The sequence below is a fragment of the Atractosteus spatula genome, chromosome 7 (assembly GCF_055471065.1).
Source record: "Atractosteus spatula isolate fAtrSpa1 chromosome 7, fAtrSpa1.hap1, whole genome shotgun sequence".
In the NCBI taxonomy this organism is placed as follows: Eukaryota; Metazoa; Chordata; class Actinopteri; order Semionotiformes; family Lepisosteidae; genus Atractosteus; species Atractosteus spatula.
Window position 1 is genome coordinate 17,103,148 of NC_142712.1, and position 18,538 is coordinate 17,121,685.

Here is an 18,538-nt window from a genome sequence, read left to right on the forward strand (position 1 = left end):
AAAGTGAAACATAGACATTAAATATTCTCAGCAGTGTTACCTGTGAAACCAGCTCACTCTTATAACATGTTTTGTAATCTTCAAAGCTTTCACATCAAAACCTAAACCTACTTTCCAGCTATTTCATGAAAATAAAGCAGCAGTAAAAAAAAAATCAAAGGCAATAGTAATTATCTTAGAAACCTTTGGTTGGAGTCATTAGATTTTTATGGTGTTTATGTTCCACAACTGATTACTGTATGGTAATTAAAAAATGATTGAACTTAAACCAAAATATTCTTGTGCTGGCAGCAGTGTGTTCCACTCAAGTGAAAAAAAAACATATTGATAAGCATCTATTTTAATGCCTTTTTATATTTAAAAAACGCTAGAGCCATACAGTAGGTCATTATAGTTTTAAAATTACAACAAAAATTCTTACCATAAAAAGGTGAATTTCTGAAACAAAACAAGATGTAACACTTCAACAGCAGTGTAGGAACCATGTGGTGATCTCATAAATTTCATTTGCAGTGGTGCCAGAACAGTAATGAACTGGTAAGTCATCACAGCATAGTTCTTTTTTTCCAAAAAGAGAGGTTTATTCAGTAAAAACTAACAATATGTAATAACAGCTGGATAGAGGAAGGGTACTTGGGCATTCTTTGAAAATACTTGTTTTTGATCTAATTTGATCTTTGCCTCCATTTTGCTTCCCATTTTTTTAAAACATCTATAAAATTCTCTCTTTGCCTTAGTGGAATGTAAACTTTTATAATGTTAATGGTTTTGGTAGTGTGACATGTCAGGCACTCTGTGTGTGTTTTGTGTGTACCTACCACAGGCAAATCAAAAGTGGGGTTCTGACAGTATCAAAGGATTATCTTGTCACTGACATTACTAAAGGACCTGACTGGAAGACATGAGCAGACTTTTTTATATTGACCCTCTATGTATAAGTATAAAATAAAGTATAAGATACAGTAAGTGCACTACATTGCATTATGAAACAAAAAGTTTTGCTGTGCACTGAGTGTTGGAGCTTTGGGGGATGTTTTCCAAATAATTGAAGTGCTGAATCATCAAGATACTCATAGCATGGTTAGATGAAATTCTTGGACCAATTAATTGCTACTCTGATAATTACTGTGTATTGAAGTATGACTTAATCTGACTTAATCTGTTTTCATTTTTTTTTAAATTAAGCAGAAGCCTGTGGCACATCCTGGTTAAGTTCCTATCTTGTGGAATTAACTGTTTGGTGCAGATTTATCAGCAGTAAATAAAAAACCACTTTTCTGTAATACAAACAAGAACTGGGTGATCAGTTCTGTTTTTGTTAAAAATTAACCTCCCAGTTTTTCATGTCCATTTGAAGTGGGCTCCCCCAGCTCTTTCCTTATCTTAATTAAAAGAAAATCCATTTTCTGTGCACAGGTCACTTAGCACCAGTTATCCATTGGTACTCCTTTACTTCTTTAAAATAAAGAAATCATATGGTCAGCCAGAGAGCTGACAACTGTAGCAAGACAAGATTTTAGCTGACTCAGCTAAAGTGCTGGAAATGTCTGTAAACCCAGAAACACAGGTTTATACTAAGTAAATAAATTAAGGCAAGTTGAGAGAAGCCAGTTGTCTTTTTTCACATTGATACTAAGTACTTGGCAAGATTTCACTGGCTCTGCTTACCCTTGCTTGACTGTCAAAAAGCCTTTATTTAACACCCAAGATTTAATGCTATCTCTGCTGTCCAATGTGAAGTCTCTGTAAGCTTAAGAAGAATTACCTTATCCAGACTGTAGTGATGTACCAGTTGAAGGGCAGGCTTCTTGTTAGTGAGCAGAAACGTACAACCATTTCAACGTTATTTTCTAGATTTGGGTTTAAAACTTCATTCATTTGAGAAACCATCTAATATTTGCAGGATTGTATTTGGAAAGCTTGGCATAGCAATGCTGTTCTTATATTATTTCTTGTTTTCTCCCATTCTGATTTGTTGCAATTGGGGAAGCAATTTCTCAGTTTTTATCTGATCTGTAGTGTAATAGGCCTGCCACTCATCAACTCTGATGAGTGCTGTACTTAAATGGTGGGTGGTGTTGAAAGTTGGTCACCATCGGTAGGTTAAGGAATATGTGATCTTTTAATTAATTAAATTTTAATGAATTGAATAAAGAAATCGATCGATTAATGAATTAATGGCTCAAAGGGTGGGCAAGCTAGGGGAACCTGCCTGCATTTCCTCATTCTCCCTGTGTGAGTACATGGGTCAGCACCAAGAACTGAGGGATTTTACAATTACCTATTCCAGAATGGATGGGTATGTAATAAAAATGTTGAAGAAGGCTCCACGGCCGAAACGTTGTGTTTTCTTTCTTCTTTTTTTTCAGCATGGAATAAACCTATTACTTGTTCCTTTGCAGCCTACGCATGCTGACGCAGCTACCCACCTGGTGTAATAAAAATGGTGATTTGATTTTTTTAATGAGAAAAAGCATCAAATGTAATGACATTCTGTGCGTAATAACGAAGCACCACTGTTTTTTAAGCATCTTGAGCAATTACTTTTCAATGCCAAGACACTCAATATGTTTTATCACTGCATACTTAATCTGTTTTTCTCCATCCTGACAGTTTTGCAGAAATCACAATGCATTAATGTGCCATATTTAATGGGCAATATATTATTCTACCTAAGAAGATTGTAGGGCCTACAGAAGCCTTGAGCTTACCACATTAGTTGTGTCAATTTGTAAGGAAAAGAATGAAAAGTCTGAGCAAAAAAAAAACAGTTCCACTGAGGTCAAACTGCTTCCAGGGTTGAATCCCTTGGTCAGCATTGTCTGATATTAAAGCAAGCTATTAGAAGACAAGGGACCTGACACTATTTAATGCTATTTACTATTTAATTTCTCTTTAAAAGCCTTTTCTTCAATCTGAAACACCATCCCTGTAAAAATCTTCTTTGCTCTTAAAGTGATTTAAAAACATAAAAGCTTCATGTCATTTCATTTGAAATTCTTTTTCTTTTAAATCCTACAAAACATATACAGTAAAAAGGTATTAAAATATCTCTTAAAAATAAGAATAGTTACAAACAAAGGGAGTGATGATTCTGAAGGTGTCCACTGGCTTGACTTTGTCATTTCCCTTGAAGTAATACTTTTATCATGTCCCCTTGCAGTCTTCTCTGTTCAAGGCTTTTTCAGCCTGTCAAAGTGGGTGGGATCATTTGAACACCATCACTGTTACAAAGAATTTCTGATTACTGCAATATTGCAGCAAGTGTGCATTTGTTAGTAAATCTATAAAACTGTTCTCCAACCTTCAGAAAGGAATACTTAAATGTAAGCATTTTCAGGGTGACATGCAGTTGTTTCAGAGTTAAAGGACAAGCAACAGCCATGTATGAATCATTCTGTTTTCCACAAAGTCTTTTAATATTATGCAACTCACAAGCTGTTTGAAAGACATTTTCTTTAGGTTTTGCAAGAATGTACAGCAGAGCTCCGCCACTTGTGCTTCTGAAATGTGATTATAAATTAAGCAAAGTACATTGACAGATTATACCTCACCTCCTTATGAGAAATTGAATGGGCTAGTGGAGTCATCATATGTGGTTTCAATGCATAACCAAAGAGCCAGAATATTCATCTTCCAAACTGCTAACTCAGAATGGAGCAGATAAGTGCACCTGGATATAAGCAGAGAAGAAATTATAGGTAGTGTTGCATGATTTTTTTTTCTGGAAGCAAAATAATTGTACTGTAAATATACACAAAGGATGCCAGTGACAGTTCAGCCTATGTTGCATAAAACTTCAAAATATTAGCAGAATACTGAATATTATCATTCAGAAATGCTCTCGAAGCTCATAAAGCTGAAGTTGAAACTAAAGGAAAGATTTGCTTTTTCAGTCAATGTTAAATTATCTTTACATTCATTCACTGAAATAATGAGTGTGAAGCTACTGTAAATAGATATGCAACAAATGTAAAATAAAGTTTTCATTCAAAAGTAAAATAGTATTTAATGTGATGCTTAATGCTTGGTCTGAAATGTATTTTTACATTTAAAAAAACTAAAAAGAAAAACGGTAATGTTTAGGATTTCTTTTATATTTGTTTTGTAGTCTGATTTTTCTGTAATTGTGAGTAATATAAGGTTTTGTTTTAACAAGGTTTTTTTTGTTTATGATATAAGATTTTTCTCCTTGAAATTTCCATGTTGGAGTCTTGTTTAAAAAGAACCCAAGCAGAAGAGGGAGTGTGCTTTTCAGCTTACGATCTGTTTAACAGCAATGTAAATAATTATAACTCTTGTGTTTCTAATGTTCATAGTGAAATAATATCAACCCCAAATCCTTTCTATAAATGGTATTGAAAAACTGTACTGTAAGTGTAGCTGAAAGTGAGAAGACACAGGTCTCCTTTATTTCAGTACTGCTTTACATAATCTTGGTCAATAACTTTGTTCAATCAGAAATGGGGTGAGAAATACAGTAGTTGGATTAAATAAAACTGTGGGAATGTGGGATTTATATTACATAACCTGAATTAAGAATGGATATACTTTCCTTTTCATCCAGAGAAGATGGTTTGTAAATCAGGATTAAAAGGGAATTTCTTTTCTAAGACGGCATTGAATGTCACACAAAACAACCTAAAGAGGACTTGTAATTAGTTGTGCACAGTATGATGGATGCAGTGTTATTTGCCGCATCACACAAAAATGGTACACATTTAAAATATTAAAATATTGGGCACAATAAAACCAACATTATTTTTCAGGAAAATAGTGTGGTATTTGTAATGATACCAGAGTGTTTTATACACATCTCTTGACATAGCGGTGCACATGTTACTTTATGTTTAATTCAGCCCAAATGGATTTCAGGTCATCACTGTAACAGCAAACTGCTGCATTATAATTAACGATGCTCTGTCTTTACATGAAGGGTGTCACAGGAGTTTATAAAAGGAAACGGATTCCCAAAAATAAAGTGCTAATAATGTATATTATTATATATTATTAATAAATTATAATTAATAATAGTTGTTTAATTAAAGCAAGACAAATCATTTACGGAAAAGAATAAAAAAATAGCAAAAACAAAAATTTACAGTAGCTCCCAGCAGACTCACCACTAATAGTTCAATACAGACTTTGAACACAGGAAACTCTTGCTATAAAACAGCTGACATATTTATTTCCCTCACACAAGTAGGCCTTCACCACACTAACTAGTCTCCTCACAAGTGCTACAGTAAGTTTACTAATACTCGGTTAAATACTCTAAACCGAACCTCCAGTTCCCCCCGATGTGGGATATAATTTCAATCTACAGTATACAGAGGTCAGTCGGGGTATAACCTTTTCAAAATGGTTGGCCATACAAAAGGCAAAACACAATAGAAGGCAGTTGTGAGTCCACAACATAAAATATTCCAGAAAGTCACAACAAATAATGCAGAACATAAATGGTAAGACCAATAATAATAATGCAGATGTATTAATGAGCTCTTTCAGGAATGTGATGAAAGCAGAAAAAACAAAAACAGTATCTCATCACATACCAGTGTTACTATATTGTAAGATAATAATTAAAATTGTTTTGTAATAGTGTAATAAATGGAAATATTTGGATGCCCAGTGAACAGCACAACCTTTTTGCTTGTTTGTGCCATTTTTCACTGCAGTTGAAAAAGATTACAGCACTGCAAAGCAGCTTGAAGGATACATTAATAGGATAATTCCTTCAATTTGTCATACTTTCAGAACAGTAGCTGTCACGTTCCAAGGATCACACACGTTGTGTTTACTTGTGACGCTCAGCCAGCTTTTCTCCAGTGCCTTATCAAGGGAGCTAAACAGAGAGCAAATTAAAAGTCTGTGCGTTTGTTCAGATGAATGAAGTGGAACAGCCTGAAAAAATCCTCCTGTTCCAGTTGGCTTCTTGGGTGTGGGTTATTAAAAAAACAGATTAAACTGAACTCCACTTGGAGATTCTGTGGCTTTAAGGACCTGTTCTTGGAAAACAACAGAACCTTGAAAAAGTCCTTATTTGATTCCTGATTTACCTTAATTTACATCTTACAATGGTTCAGACATGTTTGCCTTAGTTGAAAAAAGTCCTGTTTAATTTTATTCCGGGGCTTATATTTGTTACTGACGTGACGTTACTGACGTGCACAGGTATTTGTTCCTTGGTTTCTACAAATAATTTATATGTCATTTAAGTTCATGTTGACTTTGATTGCAGGAAATTATTGCAGTGGGCTCAGTCTCCAAACGTATTTATAGAAGTACTGCAGTGCCAGCAAGTAATTAACTGCATGATTAGTATTGTAATAATAGGTTAAGAGTGCAGAGCTGCATCAGCATGCAAGCTGCAAAGGAATAAGCAAGGTTAATTCCACTCTGAAAAATGAAAAGCAACACAAAACACAAAAAGAGAGGGAAGGAACAGAAATATGAAGCAAAGGGGCAGAGCTGATAGGGCAAAACAAGGAATGGTAATGCAGACCTGAATCTATCAAAACTTCACCACCGACAAGCACATAATTCCTTACGATTATATAGTGCTTTTCTGGACACTCCACTCAAAGCGCTTTATACATAGTGGGGACTCCCCTCCACCACCACCAATGTGTAGCCCCCACCTGGACAATTTGACAGCAGCCATAGTGCACCAGTATGCTCACCACACATCAGCTATCAGAGGGGAGGAGAGCAGAGTAATGAAGCCAATTCATAGATGGGGATTATTAGGAGGCCATAATTGATAAAGGCCAATGAGAAATTTGGCCAGGATGCGGGGAAACACCCTGCTCTTTTTGAGAAACACCCTGGGATAAGAAAGGTTCCGAACAAGAAGAGGCTATTCAGCCTAGTCTGTTTGGTTGTAAACAGATACTGTAGTTGACCCCAGGACCTTGTCCAGTCTTTTCTTGAAATACGTCAGTAAGGATATTAACTTCAACAACATGGCTGGGTGGCTTATTATATCTTCCTACAATCCTCTGTGTAAAGAAATACCCTCTTTTCACTTTCATGTAGTTGTAGCTTGAGTTTGTGTTTCGCTGTTAATTATGAAGACGTCCACTGGGTTGACTTTCCCAATGTCCAAGCCAGTTTTGAATACTGCAATAATAATAAAATAATGATAATAATAATAAATGACAACTTTATTTTATATGTCGCCTTTAAAAGTGGCTTTACAGAGAGAGGTTTTGAGTCTAGATTTGAAAGAGCTCAGGGAATGAGATATCTTCAGGGATAAAACTTCCAGAGCTTTGGGACATAAAGGGAAAAAGCCCTGTCACCCATAGAGTGCAGATGGGATTGGGGGATACACAGGAGACCAGGATTTCCTGAACAAAAGGAGGTGGGGAGTAAATCAGACAGGTATTGAGGTGCCAATCCTTGTAGGTGAGGATTTTGAAGTCAACATGAAACCTGATAGGAAGCCAGTGCAAGGACTCCAAGACAGGAGTAATGTTATCTATTACTTCAGTTCTTTCACTGTTTACTGTTCAAAACCAGAAGACTTTTAACTTGCCAGATTAGGATACTCCTTCAAACCTTTAGTTTAGTAAATCGGTATGTGACAGTGTAGTATATGATAAAACAGACAGATCCTATATGGGAAACAGGTGTTGATGTAAAGTGCTCAACTTAAAAAAGCCAAACATTTTTCTAATTTCCATTATTATTTTAAACTTACAGATATTTTGAAACACAATTAGTTGTCTATGTAGAATGTACGTGGCTGAAGGCCAATAAAATAGTTGAAAACAAACAGATATTTAGGTTCTGCACCTAAATATGCAGATAAGAGATAAAGCATTTTTAGCATTTCCTTTAAATAATGTTAATAATTCATGTAGCTTGTGTGCCTTAACTTACATTGTTGACTTGCCCTTGAAGTTTCAGTCTAGTTCCATTATGTTTTAATTGAGGAAACCCTAGGTAGTATCCTTCAGCCATCTTTTAGCTCGAAACCCTTTGTGCCTCACAACCCATCCCCCACTTGATGCAAGCGCCAAGTTCATTCATGAAACAATATCAGCATGCCAGACTGGTCAGGGTAAACGTGATGGATTTGCAGCATGTGACAGCTAGAGGGTAGCTGGCAACAGTTACTGTCTTGTTACTACCAAATCAATCCAAACAAGAATTTAAAATCAAGCTTAACTACAGCAAGCCCGACAAATTTCCTCTGTACTTACTCTCAGCTTTATAAATCAACGCTAGGGAGGATTTCTGTTCAATTAATAGCATATTTTAATTTATTGCAAGTTTCTATGAAGTCAGACACTCTTCTAATCAACAAATGCATGGTTTTTGAGAGGGCAGACTTATTTTTCCCCCTTGAGGTGTAGCTACTGCTATATTAATAATTTTCTTTGTGTATATCGGCCTGGCTGGCAATGAAGCCCCGAAGGAATGCACAGGGTTGTGCTCTGATTCTGAAACTTCAAAGGAGAAGTAGAAAATAAGTTTTAAAAAAATGTCTCGCCTTTTAACTCAATTTGAAGTCAGGCAGCTAAGGCTAGCTATAATGGAGTTCTACAGTTCCTCTCTTATATCTTTCTCTCGGCTGAGTACAATAGCTGATCATTCATTTGCCGTAATTGCTAAGGTACGAATCAGCTTACCTGGCAGGATATCAAACGTTACTTCTAGGTAGGTGATCTGCAGAGTTTAAGGAGGGAAATTGCAAGGCTGCATGTTTTAATTCAACAAAAGACAGTGGGATTAGAGAATCTGGAAATTAGTGCTTTGATACTATTAGACCTGTAAACAGACCATTTAAACAGAATATATAAATATATAAATACTGACAACATTAAAATTGCAAAAAAAATGCTGCTCGTTTGCAAAATTGACAATGCCTCTCACTGTAGATACAGTACATGCATTTTGTACAGTGTATACAGTGTGTCAGAAGTTTGAAAATATGCTGTGTAGCTGTGCTCCTGATTTCCAATGTCCAATAGTACCTTCAAAGTGGTTAATTCAAACAAAGTAATTTGTTTAAAAATTCCATTGCTTTTTATTTGACTTTTTTGTCTGTCCCACAGGGGGGAATAAGCTGAGGAATCAGTTTTTCCGTTTGAACTGGGCCTGGATTTCTTTGGAGAAGGAGTACTACGTGGTGGATGAAGAGGCCAAGTTTCTGGAGGTGGCGCTGAAGCGGCGAGGCTACCTGGGGGAGACGTCCTTTGTCAGTAAGTGGGCAAGGTGAAAATGTTGGATGATTTCCAATAAGCTCACCTTTGACACAGAACTCCTCCCAAAAAAGAAGAGCAAAGCAAGGGTCTTGTTTTTTCAGCTGATTAGCCACTAAGCCCGAGTGAAGTTTAAATTAGTGGTGTCCACAGAAAGATATTTGCTATCTTTGCAATGGGAACTGACATTTTACTCTTGAGGACTGAATAACAGAAACTCTGCTGCTTTGTAAGCATAATACCCAACACCTCCACACAAAAAAAGCCTCACAATTTTCAAAGGCTTCAGATGTACTGTAAATGCTTAAATAAAGCATTTTTCATGATATTAATTATTAAAAAAATAATTTGTAATCTAACTCGATCCAAATGTGGATGTCTCACACATATACTTGCAGGTCTTGCGGGATTTGCGCATTACGTTATGTTTAGTTTATTGTATTTTGTTATTGGTTTTTGAGGCTTTTCCTTGACTGCAGTTAAGAGAGCATCGCCCTTACAGAGTCATCTGAGAATCATCATATTATAAATTTGTATTCCTAAAGGATATCAAATCATTTAAATAACATTTAGCTGACCTTTTTATCTCTTGTTGGTTTGGATTGATTTGCCAGATCAAATTCTATAATAAAACACTGTACGACCATTTATAGCTGATTAGCTACCGATTAGCTACTTTAAGAGGTTTAAGAAAGCCTGACTACAAAGCAAATGAAACTTAAATATTCACTTTTTAACCATAAAAAGATGCAGTTCATTTGCTGTCTTCTTTTTAAGCTTTTCTAGTTAGCACATTGATAAAAGATGTACTGTATTAGAAGTGACTTTTTAGTTTTGACTCTAGCATTTCTTACCTGCTAGAATGGCTGGATAAATTACTGTTGAACAGTTTATTACTAAGTGCTAAGTTAAAGGAGAGAAAGATGATTTTTTGTAAAACGTTTTTTCATTTTTGATCAGAACTGTTTTATGTCAATGTTTTGAACATTACAGTGTTCTGCTAAAGAAGCCAATGACAAGAGCAAATTTTACATTTTTCAAGATTTTCTTCAAAAATTTCAAACATTTCTCTCTCTCAAAACTGATGGGAATAAGCCTATTTTGCTTTATGAAAGTGCTGTGTTTATATGTTCAGCAAAAAAATTCCAAATGCCTTTGTGCTTAAAATAGGAGAGATTTTTACTTTATGCAGTTTCATAGTTGGGATTCTCTGGCCTTGATGTTTGGTTTACAGTCAAAAAGTATTTTGACGTTTAAAACTGATTCAGTTAAACTAGAATTACATTTGGAAGGTCTGTTTTTGAATTGGAACCCCTCATTTTTCCTTCTGACAAATGTATTTTCCCTTCTCAAAACTATTTTAAAAGTTAGCTTATTTTTCTTATGAGAGAACATGAAAACTTACAGTTGTTGTTTTTTTTAGAGGAGGGATCTTTTTCATCACCTGCCTATCACCAGCAGGATGAAAAGCTTGAGTTAGGAGGAGAGTAGATACTGTAGAGCACTCCACATCTCCTTAAATGAAGCTTTTGACTTTCAGCTTGCTGCTCTAAGATCCTTAGCCTATGCTCGTTACTCACAGGCTGTTGCATTAATCTTGAAGTATAAACTTTTAGTTCTGAAAACAAATGAGGACTCCTAACATCAGAGAAGGGAGTCCTACACAGATTGATGATCCATCTTCTCTAGTGCTGATTAGGCAGAGCACCCAGTCAGCCTACACAGCAAATCTCTTTTTATCATTAGTGACTGTTATTTATGTAACCCTACCTAATGTCTCCCATACCGAAAGACAGAATGATTAGGTGTTCACATAGATTTTAATTTCTTTTGGTTTTGCTACTTTGGTATTTCTTCAGGTCTGGAAAAGACTGCAAATGTTCAGACTTAAGAGTGGAAAAAAATATCTATGGTAGAACAATCATATTATTATATGTGGGTGGCACTGGGGTACAGTGGTTAGTATTGCTGCATTGCAGCTCTAGGGCCCTCCCTGGACTCCATTCCCAGGCTGGTGGAGTTTGTGTATTCTCCCTGTGTTCATGTGAGTTTTCACTGGGTGTCCTCCCACAGTCCAAAGACATACTGGTAGGTTAACTGGCTTTCAACTTACTGAGTAAATACTGGTACAGTACTGTAGGTTAATTGGCTTCAGGAAAAAGTTGTCCCTAGTGTGTCTATGTCTGTGTGTGTCCTGCAGTGGACTGGTGTCCCTCTTTGTGCCTGTTGCTTGCTAGTATAGGCTCCAGCTCCCCATTCTGAATTTCATGGGGAGCAATCATAATTTACAGAAGACAGATGTTACATGCTGATTCAGTGTACTCTTAGTTGGCACGTGAGCCACAGTATTCTGGATATACTGAATAATATTTAGCACCTTAGTCAATACCCCAATAAGTAAGGCATTAGTGCAGTCTAATCTTGATTAAATACAGGCATAAATCAATATTTCAGCATCAAGTACCAGAACTAAAGTCTTAACCAAACAGTATCACACAGGTGGGAGAAAGATAAACTTGTAAAGTTTACAGAAGTCAACACAGGGTCAAATGTAACACTAATGTTTCTTAAATCTTAAAGAGTTTTATTTCATCACTGTCAGCAGCAGCACTGAAGTTACCAACTTTGTCGAACTGATTTTGGGAGGCATAACCTCAGTCTTGTCACAGTTTAGCTAAGAAAATTCTCTTGTTTTGGTGCTGACTCCTGGTGGCAATGTTAACCAATATTAACTGTAAATGTTAGCTCTAATTCTTTCAAGAGTTGACTGTGACAGCTCTATTTATTACAATGGATTTTTCTACTGCAGCTTTAACAAAGAAAAGTGTGCTCACAGCATGTTCATGAACTTATTGATCCTAAGGGAATCTGACTCCTACTGCAAGAATAAATATGGATGTGAAAAATCATTCATTTTACTCAAGGGCTTACTTTGAAGATTTTTGCAAAGTTTGATTTTTTTTTCAGTGTATATATACTGTTAGAATCTTGGTTGGATTTTTAGAGCTGTGTGAAGCAATGACAAAATTAGATATTAGTGTGGGTTTTGTGGTGACAGTCCTTAAGGCTTTATGGCTTGCGATGCTCATGCATTTACAGCCACACATAAGCAAAAAAGTTACCATCTTGACCTTAGCAATAGCCACTGATTGAGGTCTGATGTTTTATTAAAAGCCAGTGTACTGCTGTGTGGCGCACTGCAATCAAAAAGAACTTGGCGAGTTTCCGTAGCGTACAGCAGCTGTCATAACAGCCCAGACAGAAGGTGATCTGCCAGCTCTGTAGCTTGAAGTTGTTGAGATCAAACACTTTTCAGCAGGCATGGTGGGCACCCAACTGAGCGGGAGACCAGCTTTAAAAAGCGAATGAGACAACGGTGCTGTACGTGTAGGGGCCTGACTGACAGAGCTGAAAATGGCCTTTGGTGTCAGGGATGACAGAAAATTGATTATCCTGTCCCATTGGTAGACATAACCTTTTAGAAGCAGACCCTGAGACAAGACCATCCATGTGACACCATTTTCTGAAGACTTTCCCTTGACAGCAGAACAGAAATCTCAGGGAAGAAGTTTTTCACAAGGCCTTTGATGGCATTACACTGGAACTGATGGCATTACACTGGCAAGAAACGTTTTATAGGACCTTACAATTGGGTGTTTTGAAACTGGAGGTGACTGTATTAGCTATGAATTAAAAGAAATCGGATTTCTCTTTTCCATTGCAGTTTACTTCTATTCTCTACATGCTGGAAAGCTTTGTCCTCCTCGGATAAGGGAGATGATGTTTGGGAAAAGCAGAACAAAGGCAGGCCCAGTGGCTGGCCTCTAGGTCTTTAATTTTTTTTAAAAGCAAATTTAAAAACATGTCTGTTTGTAAACAGTAAGTGTATATTAATTTACATGCGTTCTGCAGGCCTTTCATTGATGGGCTTTTCTTGTTGATTCCCTGACAGGCATTGGCACCAAGGATGGCACAGCGGAAAAAGACAAAGATTTTCGGGGGAAACTGCAGAAGCAAGTGCAGTTTAACCCGGGCCAAACCACGGCAACGTGGAAAGTTCGGATCCTGACTGACCAGGAGTATGAGCAGTCTGAGACGTTTCAGATTGTCCTGTCCGAACCAGTCATGGCTGCTCTAGAGTTTCCTGAAATTGCCACAGTGGAGATCCTTGACCCAGCAGATGGTAAGTCCTTTACTTTTCCTTTTTCTCTGTTTGACGTTTTGAAAACGCAGATGCTTAGTTTAAACATAAATCACCTTCACTTCAGAACCTAATACAGCAGTGTCAACACAACACCAGATAATTCCCTGTATTTTACCAGTCTAGTCTGCAAATAGGTAGAAAGAGGCAACAACTGAATTCTTTGAAACATTCTTGTTTTATACTTGCAGCAACTAAATGCAGAGAAAGGAGCAAAGGTGAGGGACAATTCACTCAGCATATTCTGTCTGAACAGTGCTTAAAGGGATCTAGAGCTTATCCACACCATTACAGCAGAGATGGGGTTTTCAGTTTAAAAATATTTTGTGTTATTGCAAAAAGAGCTTGAGGGGTGACTTTTATCTATTGAGCGGCCTTTTGAGTACCTCTGCCTTAGCATTTCAGAAAGAGATCCAACTTTCCTCATTTGATGCACAAATAGTATTATAGTTATTGTGTTAGGTGTGTAAATGTCTCCAGTAAGGTTTTAACGAATACTTTTTACAAATGTAAAGAAGGCTTTAAGGGAGGGGTGGGCCAGCTTCATAACAAAAAACATATCTTGTTTTTTTTCTCCTCTCTCCTCAATTTTATGGTAAAAGGTGACAAATCTAATTATCTCACAAAAAGACGAGAGCGAGTCAGTTTGACAACAGGTGCATTATACTACAGACATGAGTGGCAGTAGGTTCACCAGTTCTCTGTTGGGAAGTATGAAGTACATGGTGCTCTTTGACCTGTTTGTTTAATGCTAGTGTTTCCCTTTCATCTGCCTTCCCTTCTCTGCCACAGCACATTAGCTCTGTTGTGTCAAATCTTAACAGGGCTTCTGTCTAGGTCACTGCCAGATTTACAGTCCAGAATGGCACCCCATTACCTCTCACCAGCAATAAAGCTACAGCACCATGGTATTGGTCTTTGTTTTCTGCAGTGCCCGTAAACTAATACAAAATTATGTTTTGGAATATATTAGCATCTTCAAAAACAAGGATTCAGCTTCATTTTTATTTTTCAATTGGAGCTCAACTTAATATCAGTCTTCAAGCGGGAGTCTCTGTGGGGATGTCAAAAATAAGCAAACGTCAAAGGCTTTTGTACTGTAAATAACATAACAGATACAATGAAATCAATTGTAAGGATTTTGCTTTTTAATTGTTTTTAAACAATACAAAGTAAGTTAGCCCAACCTGGTGCTCTGTTCATCTTGGTTAGGTTCTGGTTCACTGCAGCTCTTGCCAGGGTTAGTCTCCTTATGAAAATCAACAAATAGATTTACAAAGTAGAAACGCAATTACAACCTAAATACAATCATTTTATGGACCAAATGTAAACATAAAATTCTGGAGTAGTAATCTGGTCTGGAGATGAGGCATGAAATGCTGGAGTGGGTGAAAACATTACCACATCACCAAAAAGGTCTAGTGTGAAGGTGGTTACCACAAGATTGATGTACTCTTGTGGTTACTCAGAAGGCATGTGTGTTCCAAAAGATTAGATGTTAACTATATGGACCCCATTAAGGAAATATCTTGCTGCTTCAAAGTTGACTGAAGTGAAGGCTAAGTAGGCCAGTGGTTAAGGTCAAGAGCTTGTTACCAAGAGATTTTTGTCTCAGGCTCCAGCTTAGGCACTTGCTTGCTTTGTGTTGTCCTGAGAAAGTTGCACAATCCCCTTGTACGTATAATCAAGGTCCTGTTGGTAGTGACATTGCAGCAATACTTGTTGTTATCTAGTTAACCCCTTGGTTTATGTAAGTTGCTTTTGCTCAAAACATACTGTAAACTCAAGAAAATAACACTGCCACCTACATTACTGTTGCCATATTAAATTGTTAGGTGAAATGTTATGTGAAAAAATGTAAGGCCTTCCTCTAAGAACGAGAAAACATTTTCATCTCCTAGAGCAGTCTGACCTTTCAGGTAATGCAACATTGGCATTTAGCAGATGTAGAATCCCATTTCTTCCCTTGCAGATTATCACCCTTTGCAAGGGATGCCACATTACATTAACAGTTTTATCAAATTAAAATGTATAGGAGGGAGTCTTCATTTCAAATAGCAGAACGTTTGATGTACTTTATATGCTTCAGTGACAGCATATATCAAGTGGAGGAGTCTCTTGACTGTTTATCTCTGTTTAAAAGCAGCAATGTTTGGGGTTGCAGATTACATGTTCTTTTAGAATCTTTCTTTTTTCCTTTACGTGATCTTATTGTAGTTTGCCTTGAAGCACTGTAAAAATCTAGGGGTCCCAAGGGGAGAGATATAATGAAACCTCCATTCCTTTTTGAAAGGTAACAAAGTGTGAATAAAAAAGTACTGTAGGATGATTCATCCCGAAGATGTTCAAACAGAGTCATATCAAAGGGCCACCCTAAGCCCACACTCCTTGAACTGAACATTTACTGTGATCTCCAGCTGTTTTTTTTAAAAATATGTAAGATCTGTATGCAATTAAAACATTGACCCAACAGCAAAATGTCACTGCCACATTCTTAGGTTTCAGATCAGTGGAAAAGTTTTCTTTATACATTTTTGGAATTGCTTTTAGAGTAATTCGGCAAACATTGGGGATGAGCAGTTACAATCGTGAACTAGAGTCCTGTAGGTAGTTTTAGTTAGTAACTGGATACAACCACGAAACAAATGGTTTGACTGATTCAGATGGTGTGACTGATCCAAATAATTATTTCACTTGAGAAAAATAACATGAAAGTAGGATTAAATATCTGGCGTTTTCCATTGTTGGCTTAGATAAAGTTGTCGACTAAACTAAACTAATTGTTGTCGACTAATTCACTGCAAAAGTCTTTGACGTCCTAAACAGAGTCAGAAGATATACTGCATGCATGCTGTGAGATTCAATAATTTGCTCAAAGCCTCCACAAGTTTTGTTTTCTAACTTTATATTAATACAGCTTAGTTTGGGTTGGAAAAAAACCTAGCTTGTCATGTAGCAATTTTAATTCACTTTAATCATATTCATCAAAATATCTGATTGCAACAACTCAGATTTGGATTTACATGATTAGCCAACATAAAATGTCATAGTAGCTACACCTTCACAAATGCCAGCTCAATATAAATGGGACTGTCCTTATTTACATAATTTGTTTCTCTGTAGACATCCATACAGTTTAAAAAAGCCACTTAAGGATTCTTCACAATAATACACAGCAGAGATTATAGCAATATTAGTAGTAGTAATTGATGATGATGATGGATCAATCATAAAGAGGTTCCTCTGAATTTCAGCTCTGCAATTTTCAATTGCCAGGTGACAGGCAAGTCAGAAGTTTGATTTGATCACTTTTATATATTTAGAACAGATCAAAACCTTTTGATTGCAATCTCTGCCTTGCCCCTTGACACATTTGTTAACATTCCAATCTGTGATGAATCTAATTGCTCATACAGTTGCATTTATAAAAGATAGCTTTATTGCTGGCTCTGCAGTGTGTTCAAAGAGAATCATGGAGAGCTCATACTGGCTTATTAAAGTTCCAGCAGCTCCTCAGGAGAGCTTTCATTATCACTTTATTAGTCTTGATCTCTTGCTGATTTTAAGGGGGCTAAGTAAACTTTAAAAACTCATGTGCTTGAGATCCATCTAATAAAATTAAATACTGTGTCAAAAAAGATATAAAGGCAAAACCCTTGCTTAAACCCTAAAGAAATCAGTTTATCATTAAACTTTTGAGCTCATCATTTGAAATAGTTACTTCTGTCACATTATTGACTGAATAACTGCTCCACAAAAAGTCAATTTTCTTTAATTTGATCCGGAGTCTAAGAGATGAAGTCAGTTATAATCATTTACAAGAAATGCTTGATGGAAAATGATTTTAGACAGACACTTATCAACTTAACGGCCCCTGGATCGTGCCACATTGAGACTGTGGGACCAGACGAGAAAGGAAATAATTGAACACACTGAATGTTTGTTATGTTCTTCCAACACTCCTTAAAGCAACCCAGGCAGTAAAAAACACAAGCAATTTGTAGAAAAACAATGATTTTTAAAAACTGCCTCATAAATTGAATTTTCAAAGCCCAGATGTCGCAGCCCTATTTAGAATTAATGTTGCAGTATACAGTATGCACAGATGTATAATGTTATTATTGCCATTGATTTTGTTCAAATTTTGACATTACTTACTAAAACTTACTAAAAGTGTGCTGAAACATAAGTGGAATGATTGCCTTCACAATTCTTCTTGGCTCTGGGCTCCTTTTTACAAGCCTGCCTGGAATTTGGTGTGAGAAAGTACTGTAAGATAAAAAACACGATTGTTGTCAAAATAACACTGAGCTTTGGAACGTTGCAGAGAAACCAAATCATTCTCCATGTGTTTCATGTTCGGTGTGATAAAAATCCACAGGCCATGGAGCCAAAGTGCAGTATTCATTTGTATGAGTGAAGGTGGGCTGTTGATAAGAGCAACAAGGGCCTGAAGTCTGCTCAGCCAACATCTGCACTTGATTTTGCGGATCATGCCTTCTAATGTGTCTGAAATGGCCCTGGGGATTTATGGATGAGATGTGTGGCTGCAAGTGTGCTAGAGATGCTGCCCTGAGAATCACAATCTCATTTATATGCAAGGGATTGGACAGGGTTTTGAGTGTTTTTGCCTCTGAGCCTTTGCCTCTTCAGATAACAAGGTGCTTCCAAAGTTTGTTAAAGTTTGCATACAGTTTAGATGTTCAAAGAGAGGGTGATTGTCAGCACAGTGGTTCTAACAGCTGCAGAAACAAGTATTTGAACAGGTTTTTAAAACGTCTAAATAGCATAGCTATGTAGTAAACTGTTTATATTCTAATAGAATTCCCTTTGATAGAAAATGTTTAGTCTAAGGCTAGATTTCATACACTTTGATAACATAATGAATGTTAGAAACTCTATTCATGTCTTGCCCTGTGATATTTATCGTCTTGTTGATAAGATTCAGCAGCAGGAATAAGGAAAGGTTGTTGTGTTTTTTTTTAAAAAGTGGGTTGCACGAGAGTTGCTTGTTATATTGTGTATTCTGTATTTGTAACCCTGTTTTAATAAGTATCCATAGCAGGCAGTAGCTAATATTTTATGCTGCTTGCCAGGGCACATGGGTTAACATCAAGGTGAGCTG

General features: G+C 36.7%; 1 protein-coding gene across 1 annotated transcript in view; it reads left to right on the plus strand.

Annotated features, from left to right (window-relative positions):
- The window catches only part of LOC148830658 (FRAS1-related extracellular matrix protein 2-like), a 99,324-nt gene that overhangs the window by 33,963 nt on the left and 46,823 nt on the right, over positions 1-18,538 (plus strand). Inside the window, exons 3-4 of the mRNA XM_088922537.1 lie at positions 9,066-9,212; positions 13,165-13,395. Of these exons, the coding sequence (XP_088778663.1) occupies positions 9,066-9,212; positions 13,165-13,395 (378 nt within the window). The remainder of the gene's footprint in view (positions 1-9,065; positions 9,213-13,164; positions 13,396-18,538) is intronic.